At 46.2% G+C, this 12835-nt stretch overlaps 1 protein-coding gene across 5 annotated transcripts in view; it reads left to right on the top strand.

Moving 5' to 3' along the window:
• Positions 1-12835, top strand: part of TDP1 (tyrosyl-DNA phosphodiesterase 1) — a 47975-nt gene that overhangs the window by 3973 nt on the left and 31167 nt on the right. For all 5 annotated transcript variants that reach the window (XM_073578191.1, XM_073578189.1, XM_073578188.1 and 2 more), the window contains exons 2-8: positions 239-741; positions 1375-1418; positions 1730-1785; positions 1926-2022; positions 2373-2407; positions 9484-9576; positions 12535-12705. In XM_073578191.1, the coding sequence (XP_073434292.1) occupies positions 239-741; positions 1375-1418; positions 1730-1785; positions 1926-2022; positions 2373-2407; positions 9484-9576; positions 12535-12705 (999 nt within the window). The remainder of the gene's footprint in view (positions 1-238; positions 742-1374; positions 1419-1729; positions 1786-1925; positions 2023-2372; positions 2408-9483; positions 9577-12534; positions 12706-12835) is intronic.

Genomic DNA, 12835 nt, shown 5'->3' with positions numbered 1-12835 from the left:
TAATGTGGTCCACCCCGCCTGCCAGCCTTCACGCTTTCTCTTCTGGCACAATGGTCATGTGATGTACTACAGCCTATCAATAGTGCATTGATCACCCCTGCAGCCTGTGATTAGTTGCAGTGGTCACATGCCCGTTCATCCAGAAGAGGAAGCAAGGTGTCGGGAACTGTAGGAAAAGGAACAGCACAGGATCAGTGTCTTGCATAGTCGGTGTATAAATCCTTTTCTCGTTTTACAGGAGTTCGGCCTCCCAGCAGAGTAGTCACGGCAAGTGGACTTTATCCAGCAGTGAAGATGAGTCCGAGGATCTGGGGACATCTTCTACCTCAGCACCAAAGGTGAAAGCCAGAGCCAGTCCCCAACCTCAGTACCCCTGCTCTGACGCCAGGAAGGAATCCTACAAGAGGAAGTCCAATCCTCTAAAGTTCAAGGAGATCTCTGGTAAGGAGCCATCACTACCCAAGAAGCTAAAAGTGGACAGAGAGGACGCAGGTTGGCGTCTGTCAAGCAGCGAGGACGAGTCAAAGCCGGAAAAGACTGTAAAGTCAGAGAGAGATGGGGCATCTTATAACAAGCAGGCGCCAAAGCTGCAGGAGGAAAGTGTCCATGACAAATATAGGACCCCTAGTGACAATCAGGACCCCTGGGACGTGCTGCAGGCTGGCGAGCCTTTCCGCTTTTATTTGACAAAAGTCACAGGAATAAAGCCCAAATACAACACAGGAGCGCTCCACATTAAAGGTGAGTTACTGTCACTAATATCAACTCCCTGCCTAAAAGGGCCTGCCGGAATTATGCTGGCACCCTGGGTCCTACTTGCTGGGGTGATGCCGGCTCCCTGAGTCTTCCTTGCTAGGGTGATGCCGGCGCTCTGGGTCCTCTCTCTGCCAGAATGATGCTGGCGCCCTAGCTCCTCTCTCTGCGGAATGATGCCAATGCCCTGGGTCCTTCCTGGAGTGATGTCAGGGCCCTGAGTACTCCTTGCTGGGTTGATGCCAGTGCTCTGGATCCTCTCTTTGCCAGGATGATGTCGGCGCCCTGGTCCTCTCTCTGCCAGGATGATGCCAACGCCCTGCGCCCTCTCTCTGCTGAGATGATGCCAGCGCCCTGGGCCCTCTCTCTGCCAAAATGATGCCGGCGCCCTGGGCCCTCTCTCTGCCAAAATGATGCCGGCGCCCTGGGCCCTCTCTCTGCTGGGATGATGCCGGTACCCTGGGTTCTCTCTCTTCCATGATGATGTCGGAGCCTGGCATCTCCCCACTTTCCCCCTCCGGGGGTGATCTGATTGCATGGTGTGTGTCCATGTTATACGCTTGAAGGTATATTCTGCATCCACCATGATTTTATACTTCAGTCATTTTTCTGTATTGGCAGATATCCTGTCTCCGCTCTTTGGGACTCTGGTGTCTTCAGTACAGGTGAGTCCCTATTATGTCCGGGCAGGTATACAGAGAAGCAGGGTATATCTGTTATATCAGAGTGTAGTACACTGATATTACCGGTGCAGAGTCTCATCTCTGGCCTTAATATTATGGCTTTCCTCCGTTTCACACACTTCCTAGTATTACATGTGCCCTCTGTTAGTTTCCTGCTACAGCTCCATTCCCCTCTTTCCTGCCGCGTACTTGCTGTAATTCTGACATATTTTGGGGACAGATTCAGTGATGATGATATGTCATACACACGCCGCTGTCGTCTTCACCTTAATTCTACCTTTTTATTTTGCAAGTTTAACTACTGTATCGATGTGCCCTGGTTGATGACACAGTACCCAAAGGAATTTCGGTGAGTCCTTCATGTTATCTATTTGTTTTGGACATTTTTTAAAAATGACTAAAGTATTATCTGTTTCTAGTCACTGACAGGCAAGCAGTGTGGGCTCAGACATTTAGTTTTCTCCTTGGTTTCTTCTTTCGTATCGACAGTAATAAACCATTGTTGATTGTCCATGGTGAGAAGCGGGAATCCAAAGCTCGGCTGCATGAAGATGCTCATCACTACGAGAACGTCCGGCTCTGCCAGGTACCTGCCCTGTGATTACATATGTATTGCTTTACTGAAATGTCCGGGCAGGCGGTGAGGGGGCAGTTACCTACAGCCTCTTTATCGCCTATGCTGTCAGTGACAGGAGACAGAGACTGAGATTCTCCTGTGTGACCACTAGAGGGCGCCGCACTGTCGCTATTACTGAACGCCGTGCACGTCCACTCTTGCTTCTCCAGAGCCGCGTCACCGCTGTGAATCCACAGGTAGAAGTTCTTGTTACATACGTCGGTGTCCCAAAATATCTGATCATCCAGTTTCTTTTCAAGATTTCCAGGTTAATTCCATTATTTTTCTGTAACTTTACTAACAGGTTGTTCCTTCCCTAGGCCCGGCTGGATATGGCGTTCGGGACTCATCACACGTAAGTGATGCACACACCTGTAGAGTGCCCCTGTAAGAACATGGACTGCTATATGAGTCACCCAGGGACCGCACGAAATTAAGATCACAGACTCTGGAAGTTTTCTTAAAGTTTCACATTCCCAGTGTGCAAGCCATAGAGAGGGATTGCCTCAGCTGCATGATGGGAGTTGTAGTTTTTTGTAACATCTGAGGAGCCTCATGGCATCTGCTGTAAGATCTCTCCTGTTCCCCGGGAGAAATAGTCAGATGTTTCCATCCCTCCGGGTAAGCAGGGCATGCTGATGTAGTAGTTCTGCAGCCACTAGAGAGCCGTGTCTTGGAGAGCGATGCTGACTGGTGTCCTTGTATCATTAGAAGCTGGATTCAGATTCAAGCGTGTCTGTGGGATGTCAGAGCTTGGTGGGAGTTTTTGTTCTACAGCCAGTAGTAAGTCAAGTTTTAGAAAGTGCTGCTGTCGGGTATCCTCGGCTCCTTGAGATACAGTTGAAATCAGAAGTTTCCATACACTGTATGAAGACACATCTGCATGTTTTCTCAATATATGACATGAAATCAGAATAAACTTTTCCCGTTTTAGGTCAATTAGGATTACCATAATTATTAATATTTGCCAAATGCAAGAATAATGAGAGTGAGAATGTTCTAAAGGGAACCTGTCACCAGGTTTGGCAAATATGAAATACGGCCATCACCTTTCGGGGCCATCACCTATAATGCTGTATATTGGTCCCCAACCTGACCTGTAAGTGAAGAAAATTAGCTTTTATTACACACACCTGCGGGGCGTTCCGGTCAAAGGGGTGTGGCTCTTCTTTGTCCGCCACCTCCCTTCATCTTACGATCGCTGTCCTTTTGCTTGTTTCAGGTGGATGACGCATACTGCATCATCCACAGTCTCCTCGGCATCGTGCTCCTGCGCAGGCGTACTTCTCTGGCCTGTAGGGCAAAGTACTGCAGTGTGTAGGCGCCGGGAAAGGTCAAAGAGTACTTTGCTCTGCCCTTATGCCGAGGAGACTGTGGACGATGTAGAGACGTGTCCTCCACACGAAGCAAGCAGGAGGACGGCATCGCAAGAAGAAGGGAGGTGCTGGACCAAGACCTGAGGCACCCATCTGACCAGGTTATTTTTCTTCTCTTAGAGGTTGAATCGGGGCTTATATACAGCTTTATAGAGTGCTGTATATCAGCTCCGAAAGGTGATGGCCGTATCTCATATCGGCCAAACCTGATGGTTCCCTTTTAAAGCATTTTAATTACTTACTGAAAAGTCAAAGTTTTCCATCCATTTCGTTAGTATTTGGTACCATGGCCCTTAAACTGAATGACTTGGGTCAGACGTTTGGGATATCTTTCCACAAGCTTCTCACAATAGTTGGTCACTAAGATTTTGCCGAGTGCCGACATATTCCGGTGGAGGAAAGAGGCGGAGGGAGATGGGGACAGGCGCAGAGATCCTCACTGCACAGGTGCCACATTCCCAGCACCGTAGTGTGAATATATCATAACACACTGCGGGGCGGGAACTATGGCCTCCGCTCCACGCAGGCGTGAGATCATTACATCACCTGATGTAAGTTCCCGGGCAGCGCGCACGGCGCATGCCCGAGAAATGTTGGCAGAGCGCAGACGCCGGGCATGTAACAGGAACACAGGAGGCGGCGCACAGACGCAAGAGGGAGATGATTGACGGCTCTGAGGCGCTTGACACCGGTGGAGAAAACATACCTCCGGGACACAATAGAGGTATGGCGGGCAATTTATAAAAGTCTTTATTTCAGCGTTCCTAGGGATAAGAAACATAAGAGTCACCTTCACAGAGTGCAGCCTTAGTGCTGCTGAAGGTGGCTCTTTTACTTAAAAAGGCTCTGGGGGGGGGTGACAGGTTCCCTTTTAAAGACATCCACAGGTGTCTCTAATTAACTGAGATGTTGCCAAAAAAAAAATACCAGAAGCATCCAAACACATGACATTATATGGGCAGTCCAGAATTGTTTGAAGGCAAGGTAATCTTAGTGTATGTAAACTTTTGACTTTGCAGTAAGTAATAAAAATTTCTTAAAACATTCTCTCTATTACTTTTCTTGCATTTGGCAAATATTAATAATAATAGCAATCCGAATTGTCCTAAACCGGGAAAGGTTTATTCTGATTTTATGTCAGATATTGAGAAAAACGTGCAGATGTGTCTTTATATAGTGGATGGAGACTTCCGGTTTCAACTGTATCTCCAAGGGCAGAGAATACCCGACAGCAGCGCTTTCTAAAATGTGTAGAACAAGCACTCCCAGCAAGCTCTGACATCCCACAGACACATCTGAATCCAGCTTCCTGGGATGTCTTTTTATATAGAGTATGGAAAGTTCTGGTTTCAACTGTAGATTCAGATTTCGAAGTCTGTGTGACCGGAGGGCGCAGGCAGCGGAGGATCTCACAGATGATGGGATCACGCCGTGTTGTCTTCAGTTTCCAACAAGCCGTCCAGCGAGGGGCCCAGCACCATTGTGCACGGCTCGCTCTGATCCAGGCCCACAGTATTATAATGTTTTCTGTGACTCCTGCAGGGATTGTTTAGTCTTGTCACAGCACACTGCTTGCTGTCAGTGAATGGAAACTAGTAGAGTAGGTATTGGTGTGCACTCAAGGTCACTGTAGAAGCGAGGTGCTGGTAGAACGGACCGTGGTGGTCCCTGAAATAAGTAGCAAAAATTCACCGCACACTCTAATGAAATAATTTGCAACCAACAGTGGAATTTTATTTTTGACAAACAGATAAGTGCCAAGTTACAAAAATTGGTCCAAAACCCAGTAAAATAGAAACATCCGACATTTCGACCCTTCAAGAGGAATGGGAGCCAGGGATAGGGAATAGCCGTATATAAGCTTCCATGCGGGTAATGGTAGGCTGTAAATAAATGGTAACTGGAGGATGTGAAGTGTACCATGTAATGATAGGTAATAGATAACCTTAAGAGGCTTGAAAAGGCAGGCCCGGTAGAGTCCTGTGCAATAAAAGGCGTTGCTTTTTGTGTGTAATATTTTTCGTATCCGGTATGGTAAGGTATATGTACTGCTGCACACTTATAGTCAGAGTAGTGCCAATCATAGGTGGCCAGCGGTGGAAACTGCGTCCTGAGGCTGTAGGACCGTCCAGTATATGCTTGCACCCTGCTCCCCTGGCTGGCCTGGCTTGCAGGGCACAAGCATATCCCGGACGGTCCTACAGCCTCAGGACGCAGTTTCCACCGCTGGCCACCTATGATTGGCACTACTCTGACCATAAGTGTGCAGCAGTACATATACCTTACCATACCGGATACGAAAAATATTACACACAAAAAGCAACACCTTTTATTGCACAGGACTCTACCGGGCCTCTTAACCCCTTCATGACCAAGCCTATTTTGACCAGGCCATTTTTTTGCAATTCTGATCAGTGTCCCTTTATGAGGTAATAACTCAGGAATGCGTCAACGCATCCTAGCGATTCTGAGATTGTTTTTTTCGTGACATATTGGGCTTCATGTTAGTGGTAAATTTAGGTCGATAATTTTTGCGTTTATTTGTGAAAAAAATCAGAAATTTTGCAAAAATTTAGAAAATTTCGCAATTTTCAAATTTTGAATTTTTATTCTGTTAAACCAGAGAGTTATGTGACACAAAATAGTTACTAAATAACATTTACCACATGTCTGACACTTTACATCAGCACAATTTAGGAAACAAAATATTTTTTTGTTAGGAAGTTATAAGGGTTAAAAGTTGACCAGCGATTTCTCATTTTTACCACAAAATTTACAAAACCATTTTTTTAAGGGACCACCTCACATTTGAAGTCACTTTGAGGGGTCTATATGGCAGAAAATACCCAACAGTGACAACATTCTAAAAACTGCACCCCTCAAGCTACTCAAAACTACATTCAAGAAGATTATTAACCCTTTAGGTGCTTCACAGGAACTAAAGCAAAGTGAAAAGAAAAAATGGACATTTTAATTTTTCCAACAAAAATTTTCTTTTAGCATCAATTTTTTCATTTTCACATGGGCAACAGGATAAATTGGATCCTAAAATTTGTTGGGAAATTTCTCCTGAGTACACCGATACCTCATATGTGGTCATAAACCACTGTTTGGGCGCACGGCAGGGCTCAGAAGGGAAGGAGCGCCATTTGACTTTTTGAATGAAAAATATGCTGGAATATTTAGCGGTTGCCATGTCGCGTTTGGAGAGCCCCTGTGTGCGTAAACATTGGAGTACCCCCACAAGTGACCCCATTTTGGAAACTAGACCCCCCAAGGAACTTATCTAGATGCATAATGATCACTTTGAACCCCCAGGTGCTTCACAAATTGATCTGTAAAAAAAAAAAAAAAAAAAAAAAGTACTTTTTTTTTCACAAAAATTTTCTTTTAGCCTCAGTTTTTTCATTTTCGCATGGGCAACAGGATAAAATGGATCCTAAAATTTGTTGGGCAATTTCTCCTGAGTACACCGATACCCCATATGTGGTCATAAACTACTGTTTAGGCGTACGGCAAGGTCCGGAAGGGAAGGAGCACCATTTGAATTTTTGAATGGAAAATTAGCTCCAATCGTTATCGGACACCATGTCGCGTTTGGAGAGCCCAATTTTTTTTCCTGAAAAATGATTTTTTAGCACGCTATTTTTAATTTTCACAAGGCTAACAGGAGAAATTGGACCACAAAAGTTGTCCAGTTTGTCCTGAGTACGCTGGTACCCCATATGTGGGGGGGAACCACTGTTTGGGCGCACGGCAGGGCTCAGAAGGGAAGGAGCGCCATTTGACTTTTTGAAGTACAAATTACTTCTAATCTAAGCGGACACCATGTCGTGTTTGGAGAGCCCCTATGTACCTAAACATTGGAGCTCCTCCACAAATGACCCCATTTTGGAAACTAGACCCCCTAAGGAACTTATCTAGATGCATAGTGAGCACTTTGAACCCCCAAGTGCTTCACAAAAGTTTATAACGCAGAGCCGTGAAAATAAAAAATAATTTTTTTTCCTCAAAAAAGATTTTTAGCCAGCAATTTTTTTTTCACAAGGGTAGCGGGATAAATTGGACCCCAAAAGTTGTTGTCCAGTTTGTCCTGAGTACACTGGAACCCCATATGTGGGTGGGGACCACTGTTTGGGTGCACGTAGGGGCTCGGAAGGGAAGTAGTGACATTATGAAATGCTGACTTTGATGGAATGGTCTGCGGTCGTCGTTACGTTTGCAGAGCCCCTGATGTGCCTAAACAATAGAAACCCCCCCACAAGTGACCCCATTTTGGAAACTACCCCCCAAGGAACTTATCTAGATGCCTGGTGAGCACTTTGAATCCCCAAGTACTTCACAGAAGTTTATAACGCAGAGACGTCAAAATAAAGAAAACATTTTTTTCCACAAAAATAATATTTTAGCCCCCAATTTTTTATTTTCACAAGGGTACCAGGATAAATTAGACCCCAAAAGTTGTTGTCCAGTTTGTCCTGAGTACGTTGGTACCCCATATATTGGGGTAAACCACTGTTTGGACACACGTCAGGGCTTGGAAGGGAGGGAGCACTGCAAAATTGGCTGGAATCAATGGTTGCACCATGACGCGTTTGGAGACACCCGTGATGTGCCTAAACAGTGGAAACCCCTCAATTCTAGCTTCAACCCTAACCCCAACACACCCCTAATCCCAACCCTAACCATAACCCTAACCCTCTTTCCAACCCTAACCCTTTTTCCAACCCTAACCCTAATGGAAAAATAAAAATAATTTCTTGATTTTATTAGTTGTTCCTGCCTATGGGGGTGATAAACGGGGGGTTTATTTACTTTTCATTCTATTTTGATCACTGTGAGAGTTTATCACAGTGATCAAAATGAATGAAAGGAAATTGCAGCCGGCGGGCGCACTGCGCATGCGCCCGCCATTTTCCAATATGGCAGCGCCCATGGTCCGGGACCGCGGGACACCGGGAGCCATAGCGGCACTCGGTGAGTACCAGGAGGTGGGGGGGGGGGCGATCGGAAGGCGGTGGGGCAGATGATGACAGCGGCGGCACATCGCCGCTGTCATTCAGTGGCGGGGGGCAGATCACCCCGTTAACCGGTGGGGGTCGGATCGGTGTCACCAGCCACGTTCGATGCTACAGCAGCGTCGGATATGGCTGGATTGTAATATTTCAGCAATTTTCATTGATGAAATGTTACTATCGCTCTGATTGGCTGTTTCACTTTTAACAGCCAATCAGAGCGATTGTAGCCACGTGGGGGTGAAGCCACGCCCCCCGTGGTGAAGTACAAAGCCCCCTGCATCTGCGGGTCGGGTGACCTTTCAGTGACCTAGGTCACCCGACCCGCAGGGGGGCTTTGAAGTCATGACACAGGGTATGCGTCATTGGTCGGAATGGCACCGACTTTCATGACGCATACGCTGTGTCACTGGTCGTGAAGGGGTTAAGGTTACCTATTACCTATCATTACATGGTACACTTCACATCCTCCAGTTACCATTTATTTACAGCCTACCATTACCCGCATGGAAGCTTATATACGGCTATTCCCTATCCCTGGCTCCCATTCCTCTTGAACCCAAGTAAACCCCATGATTAATACCCGGAAGGGTCGAAACGTCGGGTGTTTCTATTTTACTGTTTTTTTTACCAATTTTTGTAACTTGGCACTTATCTGTTTGTCAAAAATAAAATTCCACTGTTGGTTGCAAATTATTTCATTAGAGTGTGCGGTGAATTTTTGCTACTTAGTGAATGGAAACTAACCTGCCATAAGCCAATGCTCACAGTTGAGGGTGGGTTTGCTTCCATTGTGTCCAGTCTCCTGGAGATAAATAAGCAGCAAAGGTCCCAGCCCTGTGGTGATGGTTCGCTACAATGTGTCAGTCTGCAGGGCTCCGCTCACGGAGAATTGTCTGCACTAGACATAATGTAACAAACCCTGAGCAGTGCTGTCACTGTATTTGATGAAACCAGCAACTCCTCAAAGGGGTTTTGCAATTTCTCTTCACAATTGTGAATTATATCCGGGATAATCGAATGTTTCTTGTCTCTTAAAGGAAAATGATGCTGCTCTTATATGAGGAAGGTCTGCGGGTCGTCATCCACACAAGTAACCTGATATGTGACGACTGGCACCAAAAGACCCAGGGGTAAGAACAACCCAAAATCCCAGACTGCTAACTGTGACCGGCTATACACAGCGGCATCTCATAATCCAGACATACTGATAATCTGACATCCAGTATTCTGGCTGTAGATAGATGAAGAAGGTATAAGGTGTGTGGTCTCTTGTCTGACCACATGTCATTATATTATATCGTGGTGTTATCACCAGGGGGATGGGATGCTAACCTCTCAGGGTACGGTCCCACGGTCAGTAATCGGCAGCGCTTTGGGAGCAGCACATGTCCACTGCGTCCAAAACGCTGCCAGCTTTTGAACGCAGGTGATTCCGCATGTGTTCATTGAACTGTGCGGAATCGCCGCGTCCAATACATTGTATGGATGAGATTTATCTTGCGGTGACTCGCGTCTCTGCAAGATAAATTGATATGCTGTGATTTGGAAAGATGCAACGCATGTCCGTCTCCGCAGGTAAGCCGCGTGCGTCGGCGCACGCATAGTGGACATGTGAATTCTTGAAATCCCATCCACTGTGCTGTAACATCTTGCCGCTGCGGATGTACACAGCGTTTACTGACTGTGGGAACATACCCTCACACTACATACAAGCAGGCTGTCAGTAGTCATAGATAGGGAACTGCAGTATAGTATCAGGAGCAGCGAGCGTCTGATATTACTCCAGTGCGTCTGTTACATCTTGTGTCTGCCTCGCCTCCCGCTATTGTCCTCTCAGCAGGTTACAGCTAAAAGCTTTTCGGTTTTCGTGGCAGCAGCCTCCGCACTCAGTGTCTTCAATCACATCAATCACTTCTGACTCTTTCTTCCTTTTGTCTTCGGCTTTCTAGTGACTGAGCAACACAACGTGACATATTTACCTGCCATTGTGTTATGTCCTGCCACTCCGCACCAGGGTACTATAGTGTTTGGGGAGGATCGGCAAATATCAGGGTATTTGGAAGGTTATAGTTACAGATATGCGGCATTCTCAGTAATGTCACCGCTGATTTCCGGTGATGGATAGGCGACATTCTCAGTGATGTCACCGCTGATCTCTAGTGATGGATAGGAGGCATTCTCAGTGATGTCACCACTGATCTCTAGTGATGGATAGGATGCATTCTCAGTGATGTCACCGCTGATCTCTAGTGATGTATAGGCGACATTCTCAGTGATGTCACTGCTGAGCTCTAGTGATGGATAGGAGGCATTCTCAGTGTTGTCACCGCTGATCTCTAGTGATGGATAGGAGACATTTTCATTGATGTAACTGCTGATCTCTAGTGATGGATAGGAGACATTTTCATTGATGTAACTGCTGATCTCTAGTGATGGATAGGAGGCATTCTCAGTGATGTCACCAGTGATCTTTAGTGATGGATAGGAGGCATTCTCAGTGATGTTACCGCTGATCTCCAGTGATGGATAGGAATCATTCTCAGTGATGTCACCACTGATCTCTAGTGATGGATAGGAGGCATTCTCAGTGATGTCACCGCTGATCTCTGGTGATGGATAGGAGGCATTCTCAGTGATGTCACCGCTGATCTCTAGTGATGGATAGGAGGCATTCTCAGTGATGTCACCTCTGATCTCTAGTGATGGATAGGAGGCATTCTCAGTGATGTCACCGCTGATCTCTGGTGATGGATAGGAGGCATTCTCAGTGATGTCATCGCTGATCTCTAGTAAGGGATAGGAGACATTCTCAGTGATGTCACTGCTGAGCTCTAGTGATGGATAGGAGGCATTCGCAGTGATGTCACCTCTGATCTCTAGTGATGGATAGGAGGCATTCGCAGTGATGTCACCGCTGATCACTAGTGATGGATAGGAGGCATTCTCAGTGATGTCACCTCTGATCTCTAGTGATGGATAGGAGGCATTCTCAGTTATGTCACCGCTGATCTCTAGTGATGGATAGGAGGCATTCTCAGTAATGTCACCGCTGATCTCTAGTGATGGATAGGAGGCATTCTCAGTTAATGGACATCCCCTTTAATTTAAATTCTCCAGAAATTGCTGTAGTTTCCAATCTAATTATCTATTCTCTCCCTGTTTTCATTATCTCTTCTTTCTTTTAATGAATGAACTCCTTTTTTTATTTTATTAGGCTTATACAGCTGATGATCTAGTTGCAATGTGTCAGTGACAATCCTCTGTGAGCCCAACGGTACAGTAGAACATATCTCTCCTATTCTGGATCCCGGTCTTGTCTCCCACACTGATACTTTGTAACAAACACATGAGTTGTATGATCTGATTTAGCCCTCTTTCACACTTCAGTTGTTTGACGTCAGTCAAAATCCGCCGATTTTTTTGGTGGCTGAAACGGATCCGTTTTTTACTCTTTGGCGGATTTCAACTGAAGTGGGAAACAGGCCTTAGGCCTGTTTCCCACTTCAGTTGTTTGACGTCAGTCAAAATCTGCTGTTTTCATAAAAAAGCGGATCCGCCATCTTTTTGGCTGATCCGTTTTTTTCCCATAGACTTGCATTATGACTGATGGTCGTCCGTTGCATCCGTTTCTTGACGGATCAGAAAGAATTTTAGCGTCCGCCAGCTGGAGTAGACGGCCAAAGGAACGTTTTTTTCCAGCAGCAGACCACTATTTTAAACTGTGCATGCCCAGAATATTTTTCCTTTCATGTATTTTAACCCTAAATAGCGTTCTGGAAGCGGCGAAAAAAGTGTGTCCGTTGCATCGGTTTGTTACATAGCGGAAACGGATCCGTTTTTTCACACTTTGGCGGATTTTGACTGACGTCAAACAACTGAAGTGTGAAAGAGGCCTTAGTTGTCGACTTCTGCATATAACCCAGAATGTTCCTCTTCACTGACAGCAAGCAAGAGTTGTTAGAATTGTTGTGGGATTGCCAGGTATTGTGTATCCGGTGGTGCAGCTCTGTATGGGTGATACAGGCCGGCTTCTCTCCACGTTCTCGGTGTACTTCTGCCCCCACCTCAATACCTCCGTTCTTCCTCAGGATCTGGCTGAGTCCTCTGTACCCCAGACTGCCGGAAGGTTCCTCCTCATTAGCCGGTGAATCAACAACCAACTTCAGGTCGGACTTGGTGTCTTATCTGTCCTCATACAACTCTCCGAGCCTCAAGGAGTGGATAGATATTATTAAGCAGCACAATTTATCCGAGACCAGGTCTGTACTCACTGGCTTTATATAGGGGGTCAGGGCTGGTATATTGTCCACAGGTAGCCATTGTATTCACCGGGGACCCGGCTGCCCCTTGTCCATGAACAAACTGATGTCATTACATAGCAAATCAAGC

Source organism: Dendrobates tinctorius, unplaced genomic scaffold (assembly GCF_039654945.1).
Source record: "Dendrobates tinctorius isolate UK_male_01 unplaced genomic scaffold, ASM3965494v1 ptg000058l, whole genome shotgun sequence".
Taxonomy (NCBI): Eukaryota; Metazoa; Chordata; class Amphibia; order Anura; family Dendrobatidae; genus Dendrobates; species Dendrobates tinctorius.
The sequence above is the reverse complement of the archived record's forward strand: the minus strand, read 5'-3'. Positions and strand labels throughout refer to the sequence as shown.